Source organism: Simochromis diagramma, unplaced genomic scaffold (assembly GCF_900408965.1).
Source record: "Simochromis diagramma unplaced genomic scaffold, fSimDia1.1 OVJJ01000603.1, whole genome shotgun sequence".
Lineage (NCBI taxonomy): Eukaryota > Metazoa > Chordata > Actinopteri > Cichliformes > Cichlidae > Simochromis > Simochromis diagramma.
This window is the reverse complement of record NW_024387414.1, coordinates 25,202,258-25,230,175: the sequence shown is the minus strand read 5'-3', so window position 1 is coordinate 25,230,175 and position 27,918 is coordinate 25,202,258. Positions and strand designations below refer to the sequence as shown.

Genomic DNA, 27,918 nt, shown 5'->3' with positions numbered 1-27,918 from the left:
CCTGGTGTTAAACCCACACTTCCTCTTAGACGGCCAACTTAAAAGATGCCAGCAGAAACTACAGTGAGGTTGTGCATCTCGTATTTAACTATGTTTTGTCTTTTGGGCATTACTGTTTTTACCAGAAAGAAATCTAAAAACGTAGATTGACGTGAGGGACAGAGATCAGAGTCCTTACAGACTGCCTGGGGAATAATGTTATTGATATAGTAATGATGTAGGGCCATAAAGGTCATTGTCCTTTTTTATTATCAAAGGAAACCATTCGTGCCTATCGGTTTCCCTTGAATGTTATCTGTTATGTTTTATGATCTCACCCTGAAACAATTTCTTGATAAATTTCTTCACTGTCCTGAGGGCAAACTTTAATTTAATAATCACCCGGTGTTTTGTTGATCTCTGTAAAACGCACAAAGGTCTCGGTGTGTGTGCAGTAATTATCGGTAACGAAGCTGGTGAAATAATAGAGAATAAACAGAAATGAAAGGACAGGTGATCAGCTGTTAGCTGTCACGGGACTTTCACAGTAGATGAAAAAACACCCGAAAGCCCGATTATTCAGGGAAACAACCGAGTGGGTGCGAAGTAAACCGGGTAAAATACCTTTCTGGGCAGGGTATGTGAAAGGAAGACGCCAGAAAATAACCAGAAAGTTCACGGTACTTGAGGGCGAAACCGGAAGAAGAACGTCACCACCTTCCAAATTAAAATTTAACGGTTGACTACGTCAACTTTTTTCTTTAGGTTTTTTTTTTTTTTTTTTTACAACACCGTAATTTAAAAATATCCGATTTTTGGCTGAGTATTTAAATTTCTAACATAATTCTGGAACATGTTTTACTCCTTTGTCCTATTTTTATTTTTTATTTAAAATTTCTCAAATGGGATAGCCTAATATCATTTTTGAACTCGTAATTTGATATGTTTTTAAATGTAAATGTGTTCTAATTTTTTTTTTAATTGTATCTGATAATACTGATTTTGGTAAAAAAAAAAAAAAAATTCAAATTTGACTTGGGGTTTCACTTTATAATGGAGTTGGTTTCATTTCTTACCATGTTGGAAATACTCCTTTTTATATTTATGTAAATTGCATAATTATTGCATAAAAATGGGCCTGAGCTGTAATATTTTATTTTATGTGGCTGTGGTTTTACATATAGATATATATAATTTTGACTTCTATTAGAGTCCTTCTGCATGCGCCTGTAGTGTCTGCTAGTCTGATCCATCGTGCGTAGCAGCTGTTTATTTCATAACGCTCCCTCTGAAAGGTTTCTCGTTGCTGTTGTTTTATTCGTTAAGCGGAAGTTTGTTGCTAAATTGACTTGGACTCAGTGGATGACAAGACTTTCAACTGGGAGAACTGGGTGGCGTCGGCGATCACTTTCGCTTTGGAGCTCAGTTATCAACCGGCCTAAACTAAGTGCGCCACGCTCAGAGGAGGCTTTATGATTATAACACAAAGAGTCGGTCGTGACCATGCCGAGTCTATCCAGAGCGCCTCTTTGTCTTTGTTTGTTGATATTGTTGGAGGCAGCTGTTCACTGGGGAACTGGTTCACCAGCTGCAGGTTTAGGTGAGTAGATCCGACACTTTGCTTTCATTTCTGTTCACTTGCCACACTCTCATTAAAGTCGCGTCTTCATTCCTCACTTGGCGCAAATGAGCAAAAACTTCTCCCATAAAAGCGCGAACCTAATTTTTAGGATGCGAAACACTTTTAACTGACAAGATTTTGGATTGAGATACAAACTCGGCGTTTGCTTATCTAGATGAATGCTTGTTTATTATTATTATTTTTACTTTGTTTGCTTGTTTTGTTTTTTGTTGTTTTCTTGCCCCCCAGTGTTATGTCTGACAGGTCAAAGAAATCGCTAACTCATCCTTCCCTCCCTCCCGAGCAGCTCCGTAGAGCCAAAATATCGGCATATTACTGCCGTGACACCAAGTCGAAACTGTACTCTGATAGTATTCTTGCTCAGTTGTTCTTTAGCTTCAGCCTGTAAACATTTACCCAGATCACCTTGTCCCCGCCTACTGTCCTCATTTATAGTTCCCCTCTCTCAGCATAAATATGAAACTCTTTTATGAAGTCAAATGAATAATTCTCCGTGCGGGGATATTTGTGTGTATATATATTTATTATGTATTCATTTAAACGAGTAGTTTCACTCTAATAGAGCTGTATTGGTATGCATTTACACTGCATATATAATTTTTTTTAAATAGCATTTTTTTATGTGTCAGTCTCAGATCTCTAAGTGGTGCGTGCCCACATTAATCAAGGAAACAAGGTCAAAGTTTGAAACGGTGAGGTCTGCCTGTGTGCAATTAAAACCTGTGAGCTAAAGTGTCACGCTTCAGACTGGTTCAAAGGCTTGGTCTCCTTTGAAAAAGAGATGTGGGACGAGGGGACGTCCCGATTAAATAAATGAATAAATAATAAAGTTTTTGTCACAGCTGTTAAAATTTAGTGAGACACAGTAAACATGTAAGTTAACTTCCATGCAAGGAATGGAATCCAGCTCGTTAAAGGTGCTTTCCGGACCTTTTGTTTACAAGTGTCAGCCAATCAGAATAAAGTTGGCTTAGAGAGGCTTCAGGTTTTATTTTGTGCTGAGTCATGCAAAGCTACTCTAGAATTAAGTTCAAAAATCAGGATAAAGAGCTGCAAACATCTTCACTTTAATTATGTCTGAGAACTGGTGACAGTGTGGGAACACAGTAGCGATGAGGGGCTGCCGATCAGAGCAAGGCTGCCTTAAAGGGAGTTGAGGGGGCGTTGAAATGGATTGTTTGAGAAGTGGAATGAACTCAGGGGAAGATAAATGATGATTATTTTTGAACTGTGGCTCATGCCAAGCTACTCTAGCACCGTCTGGGGATTAAAAATGCAAAGCCAAGCGTAATAAGTCCCCTTTAAACTTGTGTTTTCTGTCCTGTCATCACAGATGAGGATGCTTTCACCATTCAGCACCAGAGCACAGGGAAATGCCTGAGTGCATGGGGTCCAGCAAACCTGAGCCTCGCCACCTGCAACTCAAACAGCAAGTCCCAACAGTGGAAGTGGGGTTCAGGTCAACGGCTCTTCCATGTGGGAACATCGCTCTGCATGGCGCTGGACGTCAATTCCAAGATGTTGACTATGTTCGACTGTGGCTCCAACATCCTGTTATGGTGGAGCTGTTTGGATGGAGTTGTTTACACTGTTTATCAGATGGGCCTGGCGGTCAACAAAGGCAAAGTAGCGCTCAGTCGGGAAACTAATGACACTTGGGTAAGAGGAGAATCCCAAGACAACATCTGCCACAGGCCATACCGCGGTAAGTGTGGATTCCTTTCTCTTATCTAAGAGACAGAATTGCTTACATGGACTGGCTGTTTTCTTTTCTTTCTTTCTTTTTTCTGAATAGTGCTTCAGGAACTAATTTGTCAAGAAATTAGTTAAAGTCAGCTTGTGCTTCTGTTGTGTTCACTTCTTGAACTAAATGTGAAGACAGTCCAGGCTTGTAACACATTACACCTCTGGCTCTTGTGTCACCTGACCATACAAATTCTGGTCCCTTTTAAACACACCCTGTCAGCTTAATTGTTGTCAGGCCTCTCAGTTATTGCTTCTTTGCGCTGGGCAACAACACAGGGTGTCAAATTCCAGGTGTTAAACTTGCTCTGAAAACGTAGAGTCTGCCTGTTCCGTTTCTTTTGTTTGTCGTTGTGGTCGTGCAATCGTCTGCAGCATGTTTGCAAGGTGCAAAGGCTCCGTAACGCAGACTTTTACTTTCTTTTCTGCGTTCATTCCTGTTTTGATACACATTCCACCGAACACTGCAAGGTTAAAGAAATATTCAGGTAGTGACTGAATGTTTGGCCATAACATTTTAAATAACTGTGTGTTATTAAAACAGTTTAAGCTCTTGATTAAGGACACTGAAGCTTATGCAAGAAGAGGAGGTGCTCTAGAAGTACATGATGCAAGACCAACCAGACCTGATCGACTGCCATGTCTGATCCACGTATTTGAAACAGAAGAGCATCTTGTTTATTGTCATTTTTCATGTCTGCAGTAACATTTAGAGAGAATTTCTTCTTCAAATGGTCCATTATTATGTGTTCAGATCCTTTTTGTGGCAATACAGGAAAATTAGTTTGAGTGCAGACAGCATGAATACTAAATTCAATCACAATGATGATGCAGACTGAGCTGAAGATGCACTTACATGCTACGTTTAGCATTTAACTGAATCAAAACTCCTTTCCTGGGACTTTGTTTCTTTTCTGTCACTTTCTGTCACTGAAGCAATAAACAAAGCACAATTTTTGCATCGTCTTTGATTTCAGTTTCTGCACAGACTTGTTGGGGGTGCAGGAAAGAAGAGAGACGTTGGCTTATAAACAAGCCTAACCTCCCCTTCTTCACATTCATTTATTTATCAGTATACAGGAATTGATCTAAGGAGTAGGATGAGCTGTCTATATTGGAAGCTCACGTTTGATTGTGTGTATTATGGTACGAAGAAGGTGCTTTGGTGTTTGCAGGAGGGTGTCATATTTCATCTCATCCGTCACTGCTGTGAGATGATTTACGAGTCGTCGAAATGAAACGACTACCACGGGCTTGAAATAGATCTTTGACTTTGTTCACTTCTTCTCTCGGTGCAGTCATCCATACCATGGATGGGAACTCTGCCGGCAGCCCCTGTGAGTTCCCCTTCAAGTACAATAACAGCTGGTATCATGGATGCCTCCCCGATGCAGAATTCCCTGGAATGTCCTGGTGTGCCACCTCCTCAGACTATGACCAAGACAAGAAGATGGGACGCTGTCTGAAACCTGGCACGTTGTATTTTTATTTACTTGTAGTTTTAATGGTTTAATGGTTTTTTTAACTGTTTCTTTATTCACCAAGCCACTAACATATTTATTTTTGAGAGCATTTAAAGCAGAAATTTTTTTTTTGGTGTGGTCATTTCCAAATGATGTCGTTGCACAGTTTAACCAACAGGGCGGGGTCAGCTCCATTAATAGTTAGCACTGTCTGCAGCACATGTAGCGGTATAACTTTAGACTCATATTATATATAAAGAATATATTCTTATATCAACATCAAAATATTTACCCTATTTAAAAAAGTTACCCTAATAATCTTTTTGTATATTGTTATATTAATATAACAGTTCACGTTCATGATATTAATGACTTAAACATTCTCGTTGCACATAAATGTGTCCAAGCTTAAATCCACTTTTATTTGTTAATATTGAATATCCGAAGCTACATGAAACACAAACTGTTGATACTGATACTGTTGTTGTGTCTTTGACTTTGCAGAGGAGGGCTGCCAGACTCTTTTTACTGGTCCAGACGGCGATTCATGCTATGAGTTTGTCACCAACGGTGCGGTGACCTGGCACGAAGCTCTGGATTCGTGTCGCAGTCAGGGAGCAGATCTGCTTAGTTTCTCTGGGCCCGATGAGCTCAATTCTACAATCTGTAAGACTGACTTACTACTAGTACTTCTATTACTGCGGCTACTTCCATAATACAATTAAAAAACACAAAGGTTTAAAAAAAACAAGTACATTCAGATTGTCTTTGTGACAGAAATGCCTCATTTACAACAAAAAATTGCAATAATGGTGACATGAGTAATGCTCGAGATTTTGATTTTAAAAGAAGTATAAATAAGTAATGAGAAAAATTATTCAGATTGTCACTGTATGAGCAGGCCTGTGCTTCTCAAGGTCTTGAACTATTAGTCACACAACCTGGAAATAAAAAACACACACACAGAAACACACTTTTTCTACCTTTAGTCAGTCAGAACTAATCCTTCTAAAACAATCCTGTCTTAATGTGAATATTTTCTGTACTGTGGTGATTTCTAAATGACTTTATTTAAAGTTTCTTTCTCCTTCCTTCTATCGCTTTGTCTTTTAGTAGTTTATTAGTCTGCTTCTCCTATTTAGTGTTCCTTGTGTGACGAGTAGAGACGTACAGAAAGGAAAAGAATCTGTGAACGACTGCAAACTTTCAGTCTAAATAAGTCCTGGGATTTTTGTTCTTACTTTTTTATTTCTGAATTTTCCAAGTATGATGTCATAGAAGCCACATATTTTTCATTTCCTCAATTTGTTTTATTTATGTCCTTTGCTTCTTAATCGTCATTCTTTGGGATGTTCAGTGGATGATTACAAAAGGGTGAACTGTAAAATGTTCGCCTATACAACCCCATTTCCAAAAGAGTTGGAGCACTGTGTAAAATGTACATTAAAGAAACTGAATTTAAGGGTTTGCAAATCTCACAAAATCTTACTTTATTATCATCAGCCTGCAACTGGATCCATGTGATCTTCAGGCCATCTTTTTGGAATTGAGATTGCATCTAAAGAGTAAATGAAACAGCTGTGGAGGCTCAAAGTTCCAACTTGATGATTGAAACTGCATTAGACTTACAATTTCCTTTATTACATTTACTTGTCCTGTGTGCTGTGGTGTTGCATTGTGCAGTGTTGGGCGGCCTTGGCAGAATGCCGGAGAGGATGTGGATCGGCCTTCACCAATTAGATACTTCTCAAGGATGGCAGTGGTCAGATGGCTCTCCTCTCTCCATGTTACGCTGGGAACAAGGTAACAGTGAATATGAATGTATTTTTCACCTGTTACTTACTACTCATTCTCTCTGAGAACTGTGCTGCACATGTTCTCATTTTGCAGCCTCGTTTGTAGGCTTTGTTTCCACAAAACCAGAATAACACAGTTTCACTTGCCAGAAACACCTGGTCCTCTCACCACACCAAATCTTGCATCAACGCTGTGTTTCTGCTCGTCTATGAAAGGGAGCGTTGGTGTCGGTCAGAGAAACAATGAAACTAGTGTTGTGAAGAAACCCACTGTGCCACACACTGTGGCACTGGGACTGCTAATGTTGTTGAATGACCCATTTATAGTACTGAGTAATGCCTGCTAGCTTTTGTAATGTGTATTTCTTCTTAACAAGAGCAAGCATGAATGTAGCATGAAGTATATTGCAGTCATTTAGTTTTCTATTGATATAAACTCTTTGTGATTGCTCTCATCAGCAAGATTGTGCTGGATCAGAGAACTCTGAACTTCTATGTAAAGCACAGTTGATATGCTAAGCTTTGAATGATACCCACATCTCTTGTTCTTCTCGCAGTGACTATTTATTTTTATTGATATTTGTGTGGTTATATATTTAACAGGAATGCCCTCCACCTCCATCATCATTCTGTCAGACTGTGGAGTCCTGAACTCCAAGAACAACTATGAAACGATGGCGTGTAACAGGCGGCTGCCATACGTCTGCAAGAAGAGAGTCAATGCCAGTGAGACAACAACAACAGGTGAGCTGGCTGCTGACACTCAGCAGTTACACTTCTATTGAGTCATACTTACAAAAAAAAAAAAGATTTGAGCGCCGATTTGGTTCACCACATATACCGCAGGGCTTGTTGCGGCAGTCTGGGTTTGGTTTGGGGCTCTTTGTTGCGTTTCTTCCCCCGCTTTCTTTCATCGCTTTCCTGTCTAAATCTTCACTGTTCTGTCAAATGAATGTAAAAATAATGTGCTAATCCTAATATGGCCCTGCTAAGCTGTGCTGATACGCAGTAGATGAATTCTAATGTTAGCATGCTAATAAATTTACAATAACAATGCTAACAAGTATTCTTAGTTTAGTTTGTCAGCTTGCTAAGGTCTCAATAACAGAGGGCAACTATCTGGCAACTACCACATACAAAAGAAAGATGTATATTTCCCAACTGACCAGGGGTTGCAGCAGGTATACAGCGCTGCACCAAAGATCTTTTCGTGATTGCTTTGACTGCTAGCAGGTTGCCACGGTTGCTGATCGTTTGTCTGGAAGTCTTATCAGACTGCAAACAGTCTTTTAAATACTTCTCAGACATCGAAAAGTATAATGCAAACTGGAAATGGACAACATTTGTCTTCAAAGTCAAAGCTGAACCTTTTGAAATGTGCTGGTTGCAGTGGGGAAGTGTTGTAGAGTTAATGGCAAGCATCTGAAGTCAACTTGGCATCTTCCAACTGTTGGCAACTAAGGCAATCACGATCTGTTGTTGGTGCAGCACCCTCTTCGTAAACATTTTCAGCCCAGAAGCTTTATGACCATCTGCCCAGCCAACAGTCAGCGAGTGTTTGCAGACACGTTGGTGTCTTTTATGCAAATAATGGGTGAACACTGTAATCTGCTAGCAACCAAAGCAATCATAACATTTTTAGTGCATTTCACTAAGCAGCTGGCAGCAACCTCAAGCATCCATTCACCAACAGATTGGGGAATATACATTCTTCCTTAACATAATACAATAATATAATAAGGTTGAGCCTCTTCTGTCACTTTTTTCTCACAAAACATTTTCCTTTTTTTCTTTCAAAGTAATGGTTTAAGGATAATACAGCACTGTGGATGTTGTACAAAATATGAAGCCCTCTAAGTTAAATAGTCTTGATCTAAAACGCCCAAATCCCCTCAAGGCCTCTGTGTGACTTGACTTCTCTCTACAGATTCTTTTGTCTATAAAGAAACGTTGTGTAAGGATGACTGGGTGCCGTGGAACGGACTTTGTTACAAGTTGATGGAGCAGCCAAAGAACTTCAACACTGCCCAGGAACAGTGTAAAGCTGAGAGTGGAGTGTTAGCCAGTTTCCACACCATTGACAGCAAAGAGATGATCAGCACTAATTTCCACGGAGGTAAAACTGTCCAAGTTTCTCTTGTGTTATAAATAATTGTATAATTAATATATTAATGAGTCTTCCTAACATGTTCTCCTTTTCTCTATTTATGTACAACATGTATTTTTTTTATTTTATAATAGAGCCATACAGTTAGTACTGAAGTATCGTGATTTACACCCTACTGCCTTATTTTTGATGAGACTGATTTCCAGGCCTATGCTTTCACTGTTCGAGTCAAATTTCAACAAAGCCTGAAATTGAAAATGTTTGTGTGTGTTACTGCTCATCAGATGGCAAGACTTTAGATGTGTGGATCGGTCTGGTTGGTGTTGGCACGAACCCCACCGTTTTCAACTGGACGGACGGAGCACCCATCACCTTCACTTACTGGGCTCCATCACAACCGGTCCAGCCCACTTCGGATACCAGCTGTGTCTCCTACACTGGAGAGGTCTGTGTGTGTTGGTGTAACACACATCCACTGTACTCAAGCCTTGTGTGCACATTTGTGTATGTACTGCCAAGAGCATTACATTTGTCCTGTTTGAGGTCTTACAGAAACGCACGCTGTCTGTTTTTCCACAGTTTCATAGTTGGCGGATTGAGGATTGCACACAGATGCTGGCCTTCATGTGCCAGAGGAAAGGAGAGGTCAATGAATCAGCAGCACAGGTCGGATGTAGCTCGAAAGATGTGAGTATTCTCACAAACAGCAGTATTTTACATTTCCTACTAAATGTGTGGTGAGATACTTCTACGCCTCCACACAAGCAATTAAATTTCATATGTTAGAAGGATGTAGAACCCATGCATATGTTTGGTGGTGTTATAACGAGAGCTTACTGTAAGGGTCAGATGATTTTTATGGCACTATGGAGTCATAAAGGAGTTGAGAAGCAGATGTCGAGCTCTATTGGCAGCTGTTGCGGATAGAAGCAAATAGATTTGTAAACTGAAAACAAAACTGTAATCCTTGATGGTGGGGGGAAAAAACACTCATGCGACTGTTGACAAGAAATCCTGTTGTGAAAAACCGCATGCATGTCATAACTTGAATCGTGAAAGAGACGTAGTTCTAGCTTGCAAAATTTGACTGTTTTTAACCGACCAGGGTTGGAAGAGACATGGAAACTCCTGTTATAAAGTGAACATGACGCAAGTGTCCTTCAAGGACCGTTGCTATGTCACCATAAGAAACAGGTAATCAAAAGGGGTTTTGTTATCAGTCCAAAAGATGACCTATATTACATTTCTGTGGTTTTGCAGTTAAAGAAATTCACTCACATTTGACTGTTCTTTCCAGGTTTGAGCAGGCCTTTATTAATAGTCTGCTGCAAGAGACGGCAGGCAAGGAAACTCAGTATTTTTGGATAGGGTTGCAGGACGTCAACAGCACCAGAGAGTACAAGTGGGTGAGGGCAGATGGGTCAACGGATGTGGCAACATACACCAACTGGGGCGTGTTTGAACCAGGTACAAAGACTTGGGGCTAATGGCGAAAGTATCTGTATATAAAATGTTATAGCAGACTATAGTGTTACAACACATTGTATTTAATTGTGAACCTCTAATAGTAGTTTCTTTATACTGTGGAGGCTCAGATTTACTGATTTTTTTTTTTTTTCTCAACCATTTAGGTTTTTAGAAATGTGAAATTTACCAGACACACTCATATATTATACCCCTATAGCTTGGTCATTAACAAAGAACCTGCCATGAAATGAGAAGGCTATGACGTGTGAGCCTAAAGTTTGATGAATCTGGCCTTTATAATCAAAATCCATACCTAGTGTAAATATGGCCATCTCCCTTTTTATATGTTCCGTATACGCTATTCAGAGAAATGTCTGTGCACCTCAGAATACTCACTAACATGCAGTCAACATAATAAAAAATGATCTAGTTCTTAGCATTCCTTAAAAAGAGGTAAAAAAGAGGTAAATACAAGCCAAGATGTTTACATTTTTCCATTATTTATTTAGCAAAAACAAAGCCAAGATGCAGAAGTGGCGTAAAAATCAAACCACTTTTAGCAGCAGTCACTTTGAAGTAATTATTATTTGACTTTACCAGTCTGCCATGTTGGTGAGGAGGAATTTTGGCCCATTCTTCTTGACAGCGTCGCTTCAGGCATTTGTTTATACACAGCAGTCTGAAGGTCCCACCCAGCATTTCAATCAGGTTGAGGTGTGGATTTTACCAGGGAATTGGAACATCTTGAGTCATTTCTTTTTCAGTCATTTCGTTGCAGATTTGCCTCTGCGCTTTGGATTGTTGTCCTGCTGCATTATATTATTTTGGGACAAGCTTTAGCTGTTGGACAGATGTCCTCATATTTGACTCTAGATACTTTGATATGCAGAGGCATTCACGATTGACTCAATGATTGCTAGCTACTCAGGTCCTGTGACTGCAAAACAAGCCCAAGTCATGACCCCTCCACCACCGTGCTTGCCACAGTTGGCATTCTGTTGATGTGCTATGTTTGGTTTTCACCAAACATGGTGCTTTGGATCATAGACGGATATCTTTACTTTGGACTTGTCTGTACACAGCAGATTGTTCCAGGGGTCTTGTGGCTTCTGGCTTGATTTTGGTGACTGTAAAGATAAATGATATAAATCCCTATTGGGTGATATTGGTTACACCAAAAGATGCAGAGCTGAACTTTCTTTTACTTCTATCAGTATCTTATATGTTTGTGTGAGAATATATGTTATATATAATCATATATGTTATAATAGATGTTTAACAAATGAAGACCCAAGTAACTTAATCGACTGCTCCACCACAATATGTCATAACATCAATGAACTGGTTATCGTAACAGACACAATCTACGTAATAAATGTCACTTTTAAAGATTGAATTTCATTTTGCTTCATTTTCTTTATAGATCGACAAGGAGGGTGTGTTGCAATTTCCACTGCAAAGCCTTTGGGTAAGTGGGAGGTGAAGAACTGCACTCTCTTCAGGGCCGGCACCATCTGTAGAAAAGACCTCATTACACCTCCTGCCCCAGAACCAGAACCAAACCTTAATGCATCGTGTCCTAATGGCTGGGTGTCCAGGCCAAACATCAAATACTGCTACAAGGTGTGTGTATGTGTGTGTCTCTTTAAACAGCACCAATAAGAGATGGTTCTTTTGTTTTGGTTTTGGTTTTTAGCAAAAGTGAAAATGGTTGTAAGTAGGAGTGGTAAAAGCACTGCACTGATTTTACATTTTGTAGTCTTTTTACAAGGCTTCAAGATCATTTCTCATGAAAGGAAGTAATATGTAGTTCGGTTATAGCTAAACTGAGTTTTTTCACAATCTACACCATCTAAGCTGTCTTAAATTCTTCTTTCACCTTGTCAGGTGTTTCATGAAGAAAGGTTGAGCAGGAAGCGCTCCTGGGAGGAGGCCATGAGGTTCTGTCAGGCTCTAGGAGCCAATCTTCCCAGTTTCACAAACTTGGATGAAATGAGAGCCCTACACTTCATTATGAGAGAGACTATCAGGTAGGCACACAATCAACACAACTTGTGTTTCCTGTTATAAGTAACAAAGGACTACTGTCATGCATCACTGTCACAAGAAGTGTCACATCATTTATGGAAGTCACAAGTCAAGCACAGGAACACAATACTATCTAAACTATTGTTTGTATACCAGCAGAAAGAAATGTATTTGTTTTTGTCACATTAAAGAAAAGAAATTACCCAAATTGAATTATTAAAAAAAAAAAGAGCAAATGAGGTTTCAAAATTGTGAAAAATGAGCATCATTCCTCGCTCTGGATTTCTCTGGGGTTGTGTCTGTTAAGATTGCTGATTGGCAGCTCTCACCTGAATCTCCCTGAATCATGTTCTACTAGAGGTTTCTTCCTGTTAAAAGGGAGTTGTTTCTTCCCATTGTCACCAAGTGCTTGCTCATAGAGGGTCATCTACCGGTAATTCTTGCCATTTTCTCTGTGTTATTGTAGGATCTTTTGTAGGATTTCAGCTGACTGTTTTTGTGAATTGGTGTTCTATAAATAAAACTGGCTGCTGAAACCAGCAGGCTAAAGCCCGGTGAGAGCTGGCTCACCAGTAATAGCGGATTGTCTGTAAATCTCATCTTAGTTAGTGAAAATTTCCAAGTGTAAAGTCATTATTAAAGAGACAGCTGTCAGCGTGGCTCTTCTCAAAAGCAGTTCTGTTCTGTATTCATAGAAAATGTGTGACCAGTTGCAGGAAAAAGGCAAATCTGTATAATCAGGCCCCATCTTTTCCTAAAGACCTCATAATACTGGATTATCCCAATAGAGCACTTAGTTCTCAGACTGCTGGCTCCCTTGCGGCTCCTTGAGTTAACGGTAGAATGGAAGGCAGAGACTTCAGCATTCACATTGCTGGGGTTTTGCCCAAACACTGTAGGGTCCTTAACCTACCTACATTATAAAATGTGTGAGCCTATATTAGCGCTATATAAATTTGAATTAACTGGCTAGTTAACCATATGGTAAATGGCCTATATTTGTATAGCGCTTTTCTAGTCCGTAAGGACCCCTTTACACAACATTCAGTCATCCACCCATTCACACACTGGTGATGGAAAGCTACATTGTAGCCACAGCCACCCTGGGGCGCACTGACAGAGGCGAGGCTGCCGGACACTACAGCCCCACCTGGCCCACTGACCACCACCAGTAGGCAACGGGTGAAGTGTCTTGCCCAAGGACACAACAACGAAAACGGCTCGAACCGTAGTAGCTCAAGTTCTATTAATAGAAACACTAATGCTAAAGTGGTGTAGCATTTATAACAATTATATTGTTAATGGCTTGGTCATGCTGAAGAATCTGTCCTTCTATAGTTTTCTGTTTTTCTAACATGTACAATGTGTCAAACTCATGTCTGATAGTGTGATTGTTGGCAGGAGTCTTTGGAACTTTCCTGTATGAACAAATCAATATTCGTTATGGCTTTAACCTTTATACACACTTCAAACAAAAGAGTGTGTACGGGAGGTGGTGGGGCGTGTACCGGCAGCCTTTTCTTTATCGGACCGGCACATCTAGTCGCTTTAACGAGGAGACGACTTGTAAACATGCTGCTTCGTCTTCGTGGGAGCATACCTAAGAGTTCAAACTTGTCTCTTTGCTCACATAAACATTGAGCGCACTCGGCTCGAGCATTAAAATAAACACATACCATCTCCCGTCTCACATTTCGCACGTTGCAGTTGAGTCAGCGAGGGGGGAGAAATAAAAGCTTACGTGAAACATCAAACTGTCTTAATGTTTAATTCTAATTATTATCTTCTTACTTGAAAGAAGGCTGGTTGAGTAACACAGTGTCCTCCTCTTCTTGCAGTAATAATCGGTACTTCTGGATCGGCCTGAACAGGAGAAACCCCGCAGATCGCTCGTGGCAGTGGAGTGACGGCCGGCCCGTGAGCATCCCAGCTCTAAACACACGTACCCCAATTTTTGTAAAATCTGGCGGAGTGCTTCATATCATGTTTGTGTCTTTAATAGGTATCTCTAGATATTTCATACAGAAATTTCTACGAGGACGATGCGTACGATCGGGACTGCACTGCATTCAAGGTGGGTCGCTAAGCTGAGACTTTTAATAAAGATGGAAACATTTGGCTTACACAGTCGTGTGCTTTTTAGAATCTGTAGTCTCTATTCTTTCTCTTACAAAAGCTCAGCATTAAAAGTTGTTTCATGTTGTCAGACACAAACAGCTCCTGCATGTTTTTTTTCTTCTCAAACAGACAGTGAACATGATCTGTGATGTCAGAATTGTGTTGCCGATTTTTGTTCATTATTGGTGATGTTTGTGCAAAACCCATCTGTGTCCTCAGACAATGACGAACAGCTTGAAACACGTGTTTTACTATCTGCTGCACGACTTGTCTCCCATACCTTTCTACCCCAGACCCTTTCATTGTGACGCCCAGCTGGAATGGGTCTGCCAAATACCCCGAGGTGAGCTTATATCTGTGACCAATGACGTATAGTCTGTGTGTGCACCAAATAAAGGCTGGTACTGGTTTGGGAAGAGCTCAAAACACTCATTAAGCTAATTAACAGGAATTTGGAGGTCCACAAAGTGAAAGAGTCATTTGTACAGCACTGATGTCTCCGTATAATTTAAAAACCTGATGGACTTGACCGTAAATCTACTTGAATTCTTTGTTTGATGTCTCAACAGGAGTGACACCGAAAACGCCAGAGTGGTACAATCCTGGTAATGCCCTCATCATCATCTGTTCAGTGTGATTGCATCTATCATTAGTCTGACTTTTTTTTTTTTTTTATTCACATGTGTTGTAACGTTAGAGTTGTTTGTGTTGTTTTTCAGATGGGCATGATGACTCGTCCATCTTTGTGGATGGAGCAGAGTTTTGGTTTGTTAATAAGCCACTGCTCAGTTTCCAGGAGGCGAGGCTCTTTTGCGGTTCAGAAAACGGCACACTGGCGGCTCCAACTAGCACCGATGCTGCTATTAAAATCCAAAAGGCAATATATACAGTAAGTGGCACACTATTACAAGTGGCGAAGAACATCATCAGAAACGTTTGATTGAAGTTTTGATTTTATTTTGAAATATTGGACTGTTTATTTGAGACAAGCCTAACAAGAGCAGCATTCTCATTTCTTTTTGCTGTTCCTTGAGGTCCCGCATTAACATTGATGTTGAGGATGAGGTCCTGACTTTGACTGGGCCGTTGCAACACTTTGATTCTTTTCTGTTGTGGATTTGCTGCTCTGCTTTGAAGCATTGTCCAATTGTTTGACCCGTTTTGGGCCAACTGAACAAGGCTGTTAGAGACGCGGTGTCACATTTAACTCTAGAATACTTTGGTATACAGAAGAGTTCATGGTCAACTCACTGACAGAAAGGGGCCCAAGTAATTCAGCCCTCCACCACCGTGCTTGACAGTTGGTGTGTTTATGGTGCTGTGGTCGTTTTTCACCAGATGTGAATTCTGGCTCTTCTGTCCAAAGGTCATTTCCCCCAGATGTCTTGTGGTTTGTTCAGATGCAGCTTTGCAGTCTTAAACTGTATTTCCATGTTCTGCCAGCACCTGGCTGCTACTTACACTCTTAAATGCTATAGAGGCAGTAAGGTTGTACTTAGTTCTTCTTCATTTTAAGCAGATATCGGTATGAATCAGCAAGTTTTGTCAGGCAGGGGAAAAAATTAGTGCTGGAAGTTTCCTGATTCTAGTTATTTCATCCAGTCAAGCTTGAGTAGGCTTCAACTGCACATAAATTGTCTATGCAGAGAACTAAAGAAGGATCACATTTGCTGAAATACAACCTTGAAACCTCTGTTTTTGTTTCTTGCTTTGTTAAGATTTTTCATAATCATCATTTATAAAATCTAACTAATAATAAATGGGCAGCTAACAATGAAGAAGTCTGATCACAAGAGGAATTCTTCCCACTATATTCAGGTTGTGAAAAGCTGACAGTAAATGGATAACAATACGAATGACAAATCTTCCAGCACTAAAACGGCAAAAAAGAAAATGACTCATTTATGGAGCACAATATACGGTTAGCTACTCACAATTAAACAGAAGTCTCAACACTTTTTTTATTTATTTAGAGAAAAAGGGGGCATAAGTCCTATTAACCTGTAATAACTGTGATACTTGCTTCTAATAAAAGATATGTGTCAACATCATACTTCTTAGATACATACTTACTAAACACAGTATGGAATATAAGTCACCTCAGACGTTGATACCACCAATTTCAATTGTGTGACACTTAAACCTGCATGTTTTAAACAGATATCGGATTCCAACAAGCAAAGCTGGTGGATTGATATGAGCCAGCCTGGACGCATATTCCCTATGACGTAAGCCAGTCTCACACACACCTTTTTGAACGTTGAACTTGTATAGATGTGGTAAAATGTGATACTGAGCTTCATTGAAATTCTGTTTGGTTTAGGTACAACTCTATTTTCCATAACCATTTATTTCCCCTGGGTAACTGCACCTACATCACTCCTGAAAGTGTCTTTCCCGGTGAGTAAACACCAGAGAGTTTGTGTAAGGCTGAGAATGATTAAGGTTTTAAATTCATTTTGTTGTGAGAACCTCTATGCTCATATTGTGCTGAGGAGCAAAGAGCAGTCATATCAAATATTTACCTGCTAAAAGTTAAATAACTATTGTGTTAAAAAAAAAAATCACGTTGCTTTTAGTGCAATGAAATGATTGACCTTTTTTTTTTTTTTTTTTCATTTAAAAACAGTGAAAACACGTTTCAGCCAAATTACATAGTGCACGAGTGACTTCTTGCTTATTCTCTCCTTACACAGAGCTGTGGGGTACCCTTACAGTCACTACTTCTAACACTTATACACACATTTACTGTCCTATTTAAACTTGCAGACTCTGATCAGTGCTCACGGAGGTTACCGTTTGTGTGTGAAAAAGTGAACACGACATTAGTGGAGAAAAAACCCCTGGAGCCTCAGCCTGGAGGACTGCCCTGTGGGAAGGAATCTGTCCCCTTCAGAAATAAAGTCTGACACATTTATTACATACATATTACATTCTTGTCATTTTTTACAAGTCCTAAGTGATTAAAAATCAGGAAGCAATGATAGTTTATATTTTAGGAAAAAATCCCCATAGAAGAAAGTCAAATCAAATTTTCTACTGCAGTTTTATAGAGAGGATTTTAATGATATGTTTTAATGTTAATGCTTCGTTTAATGCTTGAGTGATAGAACATTGGTTGTAAAATTATTTCTGATAATGTGGCCTTTTTGCCATCAGTCGCGTATTTTATTTATAGATTAGTAACCCAGTGCCTGAGTTGCACTAATGGCATTTTCTGCTGTAGTGATTATGATGCTGGTGTCTTTTTGCAGTGCTACACGCTGATGAAGAATTCAAAACCTTTTAACTTCAAGGGTGCCAACGAGGAATGCCAGACAGTAAAGGGAACCTTGGTCACCATCTCCGATCAGATGGAGCAAGGTGAGAACGTTAACATGCTTCTCGTGACGAGCTTAAATATATTTGTTTGACAGAGTTTTGTAGTTTATGAAAAGCGTGACAGAAGTCCCCAAGAGTGTAAATGTGCACTCCTCGGTGCAAAATATTATACAATTCATATGTGTAACAAATGTGTGTTTCAGATTTCATCAACACCCTCCTGATGGACACAAAAGACATGGACAAAACATGGATTGGTATGAAAATCCAGAACAGTGAAGCTTCATGGATTGACAGTTCTACAGTGAACTACATAAATTTTAACCCTCTGCTTCTGGGCATGCACAAGGTCGTGGCTTTTCATGTAAGTAAATTGCTTCAGCTGATATCTCTTTTAGGCGCGCCACATATTTGACAGACGCATGTATTTGTACAGTTATGAACCATGACTGCATTATCGTAACACACCCAAATCTCCAACTACCTTATTTTCCGGACTACAAAGCGCACCTGAATATTAGCCGCACAAGCTAAAATCAGGGGAAAATCCTGTTTTGTACATACATTAGCCGCACCTGACTAAAAGCCGCAGGTGTTTCAATGTTGACTTATCATATGTAAGAGAATATGCACAAAGGGAATTGTCAGGAAAGAGATGGCTGTTTGGAGACACATCCCTTTTATTAATATTTTGAAAAACAAGTTACGGGTACATATTTGCATAACTTTTTAGGGTATATGTACAAGTACCGGTAATTACAAATACGAAACATGTACTGTGCTTCATAAATGAGTTACAAATGTAGTACATAACAATAACCTACAGCACACCAGAAAAATAGATTCGGCCTACCTTTTAGGCTCAGGTGCAGTGACACGGCTTTAACAAGAAGAAAAGTCAGTCATTCACCACCATCTTTCTCTTCTTCCTGCGCACTAAACCCACCAAAGTCCTCTTCTCCAGTGTCGGAAACGAACAGGCTCAGGATGGCTACGTCATCCACTCTCAGCTCCTTTCCTTCGTTGTCACTTTCAAAACCAAACCAAAACCAAATCAGAAGGGCTGTGGCGGTGTCCTCCTCTCCATCATGCAGCAGTCCAGCCCTTCGAAATCTGTTGGTGATCGTGGATGTTTTCACACTTTTCCACGCGGTCAGAATCCACTGGTGGAGTTGGGCATAACTTGCTTTTCGCAAGTTTATCGCCGCTCGTCATCCACACCTCCCACTGAACGCGTAGCGCTACTTTGAAGTTTGTTTTTCGCGCTACTTCGTACGGCACTACGTTGCCTGGCGGACGGACATGTGACCAACATACCACTCTTGAACCCCGATACTGTGTGTCTGATCACATGCCCTTCCGCCAGGCAACGTAGTGCCGTACAACAGCGGAACAAACAAAACAAATCGTCTTACGATATCACAAAAATCCTGGACAATCCATAGAAAAGCCGCACCTGACTAAAAGCCGCAGGGTTCAAAGCTTGTGCAAAAAGTAGCGGCTTATAGCCTGACAATTACGGTAATTATTTTAATGCAAACTTCAGCTGAATTATTTGCTTTGTGTCTCTTGATAGCCATGGGATCTGGAGAGTTTGGATTTGTGCGTGTTCATGCTCCATAACGCCAAGTCTGACATGCTGGGTACCTGGGACTACACCAGCTGCACAAAGATGCTAAATGTGGCTGTTTGCCAACACTATGCAGGTGAATCTCTACTCCTGTCACTTTATTATCCAAATCTCATCCAAAACATGCATGTTTATCCTGAGATTTAATTTTATGAGTGCTTAACTCGTGAACTTTGATGTACCTGATGTGATAAATCCTGATAAATGAGCAGCAAAAACTGCAGTAGGGCTCTTTTTAGAATAGTAGTGTAGGGGTTAATGTTATTAACTGAGACATCCATGGAGCAAAAAAAAAAAAAAAGCGTGGACCTTCCTTGCATGTCGTTTCCCATCGCTCTCGCCTATAATTTCCTCTCGTATCTCCATTAAAAGACAAAGTGCAAAGCAGATACATTTCTGTGTCACAAAGGCACAGAGAATCAGGTCTCTTGCAGCTCTGTCATGAGATGATAAAAGACATGTATTATTTCTCATTTCAGATAAGCTAGAGGAGCCGCAGGTCCCCATGAAGCCTTTCGTTGTCAATAACCACACCGTGCTGCTGCTTGTCAAAAATCTCACCTGGTTTGAGGCTTTAGAGGAGTGCAAAAAAAACGACATGGACCTGGCAAGCGTGGCTGATACCTACATGCAATCCGTCCTCACCGTGCACGTGAGCCGTGCAAAAACACCCATGTGGATTGGACTCTTTAGCGAAGATGTAAGTGGACCAAAAGGGACTTCTGTTTGAACTCATCACTTGTGCAGTCCTTAAAATGATTTCCCGTCTCTTTTGCACTCAGGATGGGAACCACTACCACTGGACTGACCAAAGTCACACTGTGTTCAGTCGCTGGTCTTCTGATGTCACTAGTGGCCAATGCGTTTACCTAGACACCGATGGCTTCTGGAAAGCCACTGAGTGTCTGGACAGTCTAGGAGGTGCTGTCTGCCACAAACCAAGCAGTAAGTGAGGATATAGTAATGGCTGCACATCAGTGCAAGGTCCAAAAAAACATAGATTAGCGAGTTTGGTGTGGAAGAACTTGACTGAAATGCACAGAATCCCAACTTAAACGTGACAGGACACCTTTGGGATGAATTAGAGTGGAGACTGTGAGCCAGGCCTTGTTGTACAACATCAGTATCTGAACTCACAAATGCACTCAGGAAATAATGGTCACAAATTCCCATAAAATGTTCTGGAAAGCCCACAAGACCTGAAGCTGTTATAGCTGCAAAATGTGGGCTGACAGTATATTAAACACTATGGATTAAGGATGGGATGTCACTCAAATTCATATGCATGTGAAGGCAGATGAGCGAACACTTGAGCGATATAGTGTAGCTTCTAGACATTAATATAAAAATAATTTGTTCCTGATTTCTTTGGCTGCAAAGCACTTTCTTCCTAATTTCTCTTGAAACGATAATTATCCTTTATCATCCTTTGCTTTTTAATCTCGTGGTATCAAAGCTTTTATCTATTTTTCTTGTAAGGCATCGTTACGCCATTTGTTTTTTGTCTTTGGTTTTTTTACAGAGCACAAAATCCCCACACATAAGGATGTTTTAGTGAAGTGCCCCCATAAAAAAAATGGTCCAAACTGGATCCCCTGGAAGAATAACTGCTACTCATTTCAGCTGGTTGGCTCCAGATGGGAGTCGTATAACCGAGGACGTATTGAGAATACCTGCAAAAAACTTCGTAAGAATTTGATAATATTAGTCACACGGCGTTCTTCAGCATGGCTAAAGTTACTAATGATGGTGTGTATATATGTTTCAGATGCAGATGCAGACATCCTCACTATCCGAAATGCACAAGAGAACGAGTTTATAAAGAGCCAGCTGCTGCCCTTTGAGTCATTGGTCCAGTTTGTATGGCTGGGACTGTTCAAGGATAACAATGGTGGGTATGAGTACCTGTGTTTAGTAGATGTTTTATTTTCGGTTGTCTTGTTACCAAAGCTCTTGGGAATTGACCCTTTTTTTTCTCCTCTAAGACAAATGATTCAGTCACACCAGGGCAAAGAAAAAAAACAGGAACATCTTTGTGACTAGAAAAAATTGGAGGTGGCCCAATCATTGGATTGAAATTTTTTTTGCATTTGGTGACTGATTACAAGCACATGCAGCAATGAGCTGGTTGCCCACACATTGAGCTTGCCACACTCTCTTTGAGAGATCATTTTTGATCGCAAGTTGATTGTGCAGGTCGCCCAGGAAGAAGCAATGTGTCCAATTAATCGTGGCCCAACTTGGTCCGACTGGATTCTTTCTCAGACAGATTGGTGAAGGTTTTTAATAACTGCCATCTAATTTATACACACAAATAGATTAGCAACATGCTGCAATCAATCCGAGTCAATCCGCCCCAGTGAGAGCGATTTATTTACAATGTGACTCTTTACAATAGGGCACCAGAATCAGCGGTTGTATTGTGGTTAAATTCCAATATAACGGCAAGGTTACTGAGTCCCTAGGTCATTTTGCAGTTACATCACCATTCTTTATCAATCAGTAACGATTGCAAAAATCCGATCCTGTGATAGCAGCAGGCTAATGTTACCTTGCCCCGTGTTTTACATACTATACAGACACTGACAATAGGTCCTATTGTGCTTGTGTATGTGCCAGAGCTAATAGTGATTATCTTTTGCCATAGATAACCAGACAAGGTGGTATGATGGCACAAATGTGCAATATTCCAACTGGGCGAAAGGCCGACCTAATTTAGAAAACCCATTCTTAGCCGGTCTCACGACTGATGGCACATGGATTCTCGTCTCAAAGAAAGAGCTACACCCCGTGTTCAAGCAGAGGACAATTGTGAGCTGCAAGCTGGATTATGGTATAGTAAACATCTACATTTTAATAGTATTTCCCTGTTTCTGTTCTCATGACTAAAAATCCATGATGCTAAAAATAACACTTTATGTGTTTAATCCTTCTCCCCTAAGAACCCAAGAAAGAATACAACCAGTCAGCCAAGGATTTTCAGCAGTACGGTAACTTAACATATAGGGTTGTTACCCAAAAGTTGAATTGGTCTCAGGCTCTAGTCGAATGTGATAAGCTTGGAGGCCACCTGGCAAGCATCCATGACGTGGAGCACAACGCACACCTGAGGCTCATTTCCAAGATGGATGGCTTCCCACTCTGGATTGGCCTGTCAAACTATGCTGTAAGAACTTTTGGCAGCCAGAAACTGAGCAAAAATATTCACTTCATCATAGTAGATCCAAACTCATCTTGTTTGCACTTCACCCGTTTGTTTTTACCTCTTAATAACATCCTGACATCCATAATGCTTTGTTTCTGTGTGCAGGTCAGTGGCTCAGCCTATGAATGGTCTGATGGAACAAAATTTGACTACCATCCCACCATCTCTGACTCCCAAGCCACACCGAAAACCAACTGTATTTATATAAACCCTGCTGGAGACTGGAAAAGGACCAGCTGCAATGCTATGATCGATGGCGCCATCTGTTACACCACCAATATTACCTCTTCTAGCCAAAGTGAGACACTAACTTTCATAGAAAAAAACTGGTACTTCTTTGGTTAAGTAAGAAACAGGGCTTGTCTATAATCCAACAGTACTGAATGGTTTACAGTAGTGAAAACACTCAGCTTTGAATCTTTTTTGGCTTTGGGTGAAACTGTACATTGTAAAAGCAGGATATCTACCTGTGATTTAGTTCATTTTGGTTAGTCATTAACCATTGTCTATCTTCTATTCTCCGTTTTTGTAATCAGGAGCCAAACTACAAGATGGCCCAGAAACTAATCATTGCCCTCAGGTCGATGGTAAGTCCAAGTGGGTTCAGCACGAGGATCACTGTTACGCCTTTGACATGAGCTTCTACAACTACAGACTCTACAGCATGGAACAGGCCAAGGCTCTCTGCCGGGAGATGGGTGAGTTGTTGTTTTCTGTGTAAAGAAACCCAAAAAGTCGAGCTGAGCTGAGAAGGTATTAGTGGAAAAGAAGCTTTAGACATTGAGGATTTTGGGGGGGAACTGTAGATGATGTCGCGAAATCGATCATTGTAGAGCAGTGTCACAAACCACGGAGGCCCCAGAAAAGTGCAATCAAACGTTGAGTTTATTAACAGCCCGGAGAAAACATCAACATATGTCTTCTGACCAAAATACATGTTGTGGACACTTATAAAGCAGTGGGGTACACGCCCCCCCATGGCGTCAATGACAGATTAAAATAGGTTCCAGACATTAGTCACAGTTAATCGTACATCTTGTACATCTTTAATAGCTATAAACAGACATAGAACTTCTCTTTTCTATAACACCTTCCATACAAGGTAATAAACTTCAAGCCCTCAGGGTCTCTGGGGCTAATTATTGACTCTGGTCATCTGTTGCCAAGTAGAGTAAAATATAGTGAGACACCAAATGAGTTTAAGGCCTCAGGCCTGACACATTCCTAGATTATATGTGTTGTAAGCATGCATTGCAGTTATCCTTCTATGTTCTAGTTTCCCTCAGCATGTATCACCTGGACAGTCATGCCAGTGAAGCTTAAGACCCTTAATGAACCGAACATCAACTCAAAATAAGCACAAATATGCAATGTGTATGAAATACTTCTGACCGTACTTGTAATAAAAGTTAACATAATGGAAGGATCCTCAAATGAACATCTTCAATAAACAACTGTAATGCAGTATCAATACTGTGAGAAATATTATTAGATGAAACAATGCTGTAAAGAATGTTATTAATGCAGTTATAATGATGCAGATTATATGGCAGCAATAAAAGAATTTCTGTATCTCCACATTCCCTCTTTTGACATTCCAAAAAAGGAATGTCACCACACCTCGTGTTGTATCACTCCTCGGCCCACATTCTGGCTTCCAAGTTCATCAGGTAGATTGAATCCACCCGTCCAGGGTCCGCAACCCTAGCCATCATTTTTACCAACAATCCTTTGACACAGGGAATGATACAACAACCACAGGTGACCAGTATCCCTAAAAGTGTAGCAAATGAAACCATTGCTGACATAGCCAAACCTTTCCACCGTCCAAACACGGATGCCACCCAGGACTCCACTGGGTTTCCGATACCCGAGTGCTCATGCATCGTTTTAGACAAATTTTCAGGCCCTCCAGAGCTCGGGTTACTGAACCACCTGGGGCAGTATTATTGGGGATAAAGGTGCAGCACATGTCTCCGAACATAGCACAGACGCCCCCTTTTCTCCGCCAACAACATGTCAAGGGTCATTCGATTCTGCACTCCCATCAGCGAAGTCGAATAATTCTGCAAACCCTTCCATGGCATCCCTGGTAAGGTTAGAGAGTCTCAGCAACTTGTAATGAACATAGTTAATGCGGTCAATATTAACTATGTTGACTTCAATTTTAATAGCACTCCAGTTTTCACACAGTCATATTTATCCTTTACACCTCATACAGCAACTCGAACACTTAAAGATGGCGAGACAGGGGAGCAGGCGAGTCTTCATATACCCCTATTTCGTGCACCCTGCCTGAGGCGGGGGGGTTGGATCCCAGATCTTTGCCAGTGCATATATATATATATATATTGACTTGCCTTTGACGGTGCATTATAATAAAATATACATAAATTCATACATAATATAGAATCATAACGAAACACATGTACACACATCACAAACAGCTGTTTAAAACACAAAGTATGTCCCATTCAGGGTGAGCCTTGGCAGCATTACATTTAAATTAATGATCAATACTGCAACGCAAAAACAAAAGTCTAATCAAAATTGTCCTCCTGTGGTCTGTCTGGTAGAATATTCATGTCTATCTTCTCTGATATTTTTATACAAAGTAAAATTTGAATTTTTTGTGTGAACTGCGGCTTCTCTTTACTGACAGATTCTCATCTACTAACAATCGAAACCAAAGACGAAAATGATTTTCTGGCCAACTACATCACTGAGCACCCTCTCATCACCAATCAAGTGTGGCTCGGCATAGATCTTGATACTCAAGGTAAGAATCGCAATTTAAAAATGAAAGCTGGACAGTAATATGACATTAATTCATTCTTTTTTTCATTTTTGTTTGTCCTCTTAGGTAAGCCTGTATCCTCGCAGGATGGCTCCCATCTGGATTTCTCTAACTGGTCATCTACAGCCGGAACCGGGAAGAAGTCCGGGTCCCAGTGTGCCGTCATGGTGGCAGGCAATGGTGGAAACTGGAATCTGGTCCCCTGCGAGAGTAGCTACAGTCGTGTTGTTTGCAAAACGAAAGCAAGTGAGTATCACAACAGGTGTCGAGACAAACCCTAACACTTTGTGGGAATTTGTTTTGCTGCTGACTGAAGGATGAGAGCATTCCTCTGTTATTTGCATGATAAACACAGAAAGTACGGCGACTTTTTCACTTTTTCTTCATTTTGCTGTAAAATTAATTCACACTAAAAAACCTGTAATAACAGGAGGTTTTAGTTGAAACATTTTTTGAACTTAGTTTGTGTCTAACACGCTGCCTCTTGGACTTGGGCTGATGATGTGCTAACGTTTGTTCCTCAGAGTCTGCAGGCTCCCCGGTGGCACTGGGCTTCTTCATCGTGGCGCTCATCGCTCTCATTTTAGCCCTCGGCTTTGTCATCTACAAGAAAAAACGAGCCCACTTCCCTTCTACCGTCCGCTACGAGAGGACCTTAGACGATATGGACACCACCAGTATAATTGATGCAGACTGAGCCTGCTTCAAGTTTTCAGCCTCAGGAAGTATTGATATGTCTGCCACAAGTGATTTTTTTAATGTAATCTCCCCCCTCCTCTTTTTTAAATTATTTATTTATCTTTCTCAAGCCAATTTTTTTCCCGTGTGAAGTTGTAAATATTGTTTGAGATTTGTGAATATCTCCCAATCGGTTTCTTAATTTGGGTTAACATTGTGTTTAATAAGAGCAGCACTGTATACTTAATTTTAATGCGTGGGCTTATTCTTCTTGGTCTTTTTTAAATTTTTTATTTCAATTATAAAAATGGGATTTTCAGATGCTTTACAAACATATGCAACCTGCAGCCTTAACAGCTAAAATTGCACTGATGCATGAGTGACTTCAAACATTCACAAAAGTGCTTTTAACCAATAATCTACTGTTTGATTTACTTGTGTGTGTGGGAGGGGAGGGGGTGTCAGTATATGAATATGATTTTTAAAAGCACGGGTCATCTGAAAATACAGTAACAACCTGTTTTCTTTCAAGCGTTTATGTATCTAGATGGATTGTATTTAAGATAACACTGCCACGTCCCCTGTACTTTTGACTTCAAGCAAAACAGGGAAACTAAAGGCTGTGGATCTTGAATCTTTTTTTTTGGGGGGGGGGGGTTTGTTTTATGCCAACTGCAACTCAGCTGTATTGAAAGCTGATTGGTTTGACAAATTAACACTGTGGCCTAAGAAAATACATGTGTATTTTAGTTTGACTGCACTTTAAAATAACATTTTTTAGCTTTTTTTTTTTTTTTTTTTTTAAACTTTAAAACGCAGTCAAACATGATCTAGTTTAATTTTAACAAAACTTAACAGATTGTTATAAACATGTATTCATGTCTAACAATGGTTTTATTAGTGTAAGGGCAAAAAGGAATTTGAAAAAAAAAATCTTAATCCTACTGATAAGCTTTGAAGGATACTCTCCTAGCTTAAGACTCATTTAATATAACTCTGACTATACTATATACTTGACTACTGACCAAGAACGCACTTTAATACCTTGTGGAGAAGCGGTTCCCAAATTCAAGCACAGTGAGTTTTGGAAAGAGTTTTTTTTTTTTTTTATCATGTTTGCAATTGAGATTGCACTGCTGTTTCTTGTAAATGCTCTGTAAATAAGTGATGTGTTTATTACTGAGAATGAACCAAAGACGCTCTGACTCATTTTGAATGTTAAAAGCCAGAAGAACTGCTTCCGTGTGGCTTGTTAACCTCTCTTTATATCAAACTGCAGACCAAATGGTTTTTTTGCTCGGTTTACTTTCATGTCATTGCTGCTCAAACTTATCAGCTTAAATCAGGTATGCTTCCAATAAAATGCACCGTTTTCAATGGCTTTTATTTTTCAGTTACCATTGTGGCCACTACCATTAGTTTATTTATACTTCAAACACACAAAATACCGAGGAAGGGACGTATCATCACAAGAAGACAACACATGAAACCATACACACCGTCCTCCCAGTCATCGCTCATGCATTCATCAGGCAGACTAAACATAAACATGGCCATTGCTACAAAACAAAGATCTCTCCATACCTTGTGACATACGTCCTCCAAATAAAGACGTAGATTTGTACCCTTTTCTAAAATTATCCGGTCTTCCCAATCATCTGAGAGATCTTTTTAAATGCTATAGCTTGTGTCATCTCCGCCAACAGTTCTTGATTAGTCTGGAACGGTATGGGATAAAAATCCCTACATCACCACAAATCATTTAAATAATTTCAAATACAGCACTGTGGAAAAGTCTTGAATCACCCCTCAAGATCTAAAGAATCAACAATGTCAAGGTGTGGCTGATTTTGATATCTCCAATTTAGTATCCAATTCAATAAATAAATGTGATTTTTTTTTTTTTTTTAAGGGTCAGTCTTCTCTTTTGTTCTTAATTTATAG

At 40.1% G+C, this 27,918-nt stretch overlaps 1 protein-coding gene across 1 annotated transcript; it reads left to right on the top strand.

Moving 5' to 3' along the window:
- Positions 1-1,226: 1,226 nt before the first annotated feature.
- On the top strand, positions 1,227-27,355 carry ly75 (lymphocyte antigen 75). The gene is made up of 35 exons (XM_040010687.1): positions 1,227-1,579; positions 2,955-3,326; positions 4,663-4,836; positions 5,332-5,493; positions 6,511-6,630; positions 7,227-7,367; positions 8,551-8,739; positions 9,015-9,175; positions 9,310-9,417; positions 9,836-9,924; positions 10,028-10,197; positions 11,621-11,820; positions 12,085-12,227; positions 14,064-14,142; positions 14,228-14,299; positions 14,563-14,686; positions 14,913-14,948; positions 15,063-15,232; positions 16,504-16,571; positions 16,667-16,743; positions 17,113-17,246; positions 17,598-17,706; positions 17,868-18,028; positions 19,241-19,370; positions 19,774-19,994; positions 20,077-20,239; positions 20,817-20,981; positions 21,063-21,185; positions 21,942-22,127; positions 22,237-22,460; positions 22,605-22,797; positions 23,036-23,197; positions 25,162-25,278; positions 25,363-25,542; positions 25,821-27,355. Exons 1-35 carry the CDS (start codon positions 1,483-1,485, stop codon positions 25,991-25,993), a joined length of 5,193 nt encoding a protein of 1,730 aa, XP_039866621.1. The 5' UTR covers positions 1,227-1,482; the 3' UTR covers positions 25,994-27,355.
- Positions 27,356-27,918: the final 563 nt, after the last annotated feature.

Bases quoted from the DNA above. Each gene is read 5' to 3' on its own strand.
- ly75 (XM_040010687.1), top strand. From the start codon at position 1,483: ATGCCGAGTCTATCCAGAGCGCCTCTTTGTCTTTGTTTGTTGATATTG. The intron at 9,418-9,835 runs GTGAGTATTCTC...TTAACCGACCAG, and splicing joins TCGGATGTAGCTCGAAAGAT to GGTTGGAAGAGACATGGAAA. The intron at 12,228-14,063 runs GTAGGCACACAA...CTCTTCTTGCAG, and splicing joins ATTATGAGAGAGACTATCAG to TAATAATCGGTACTTCTGGA.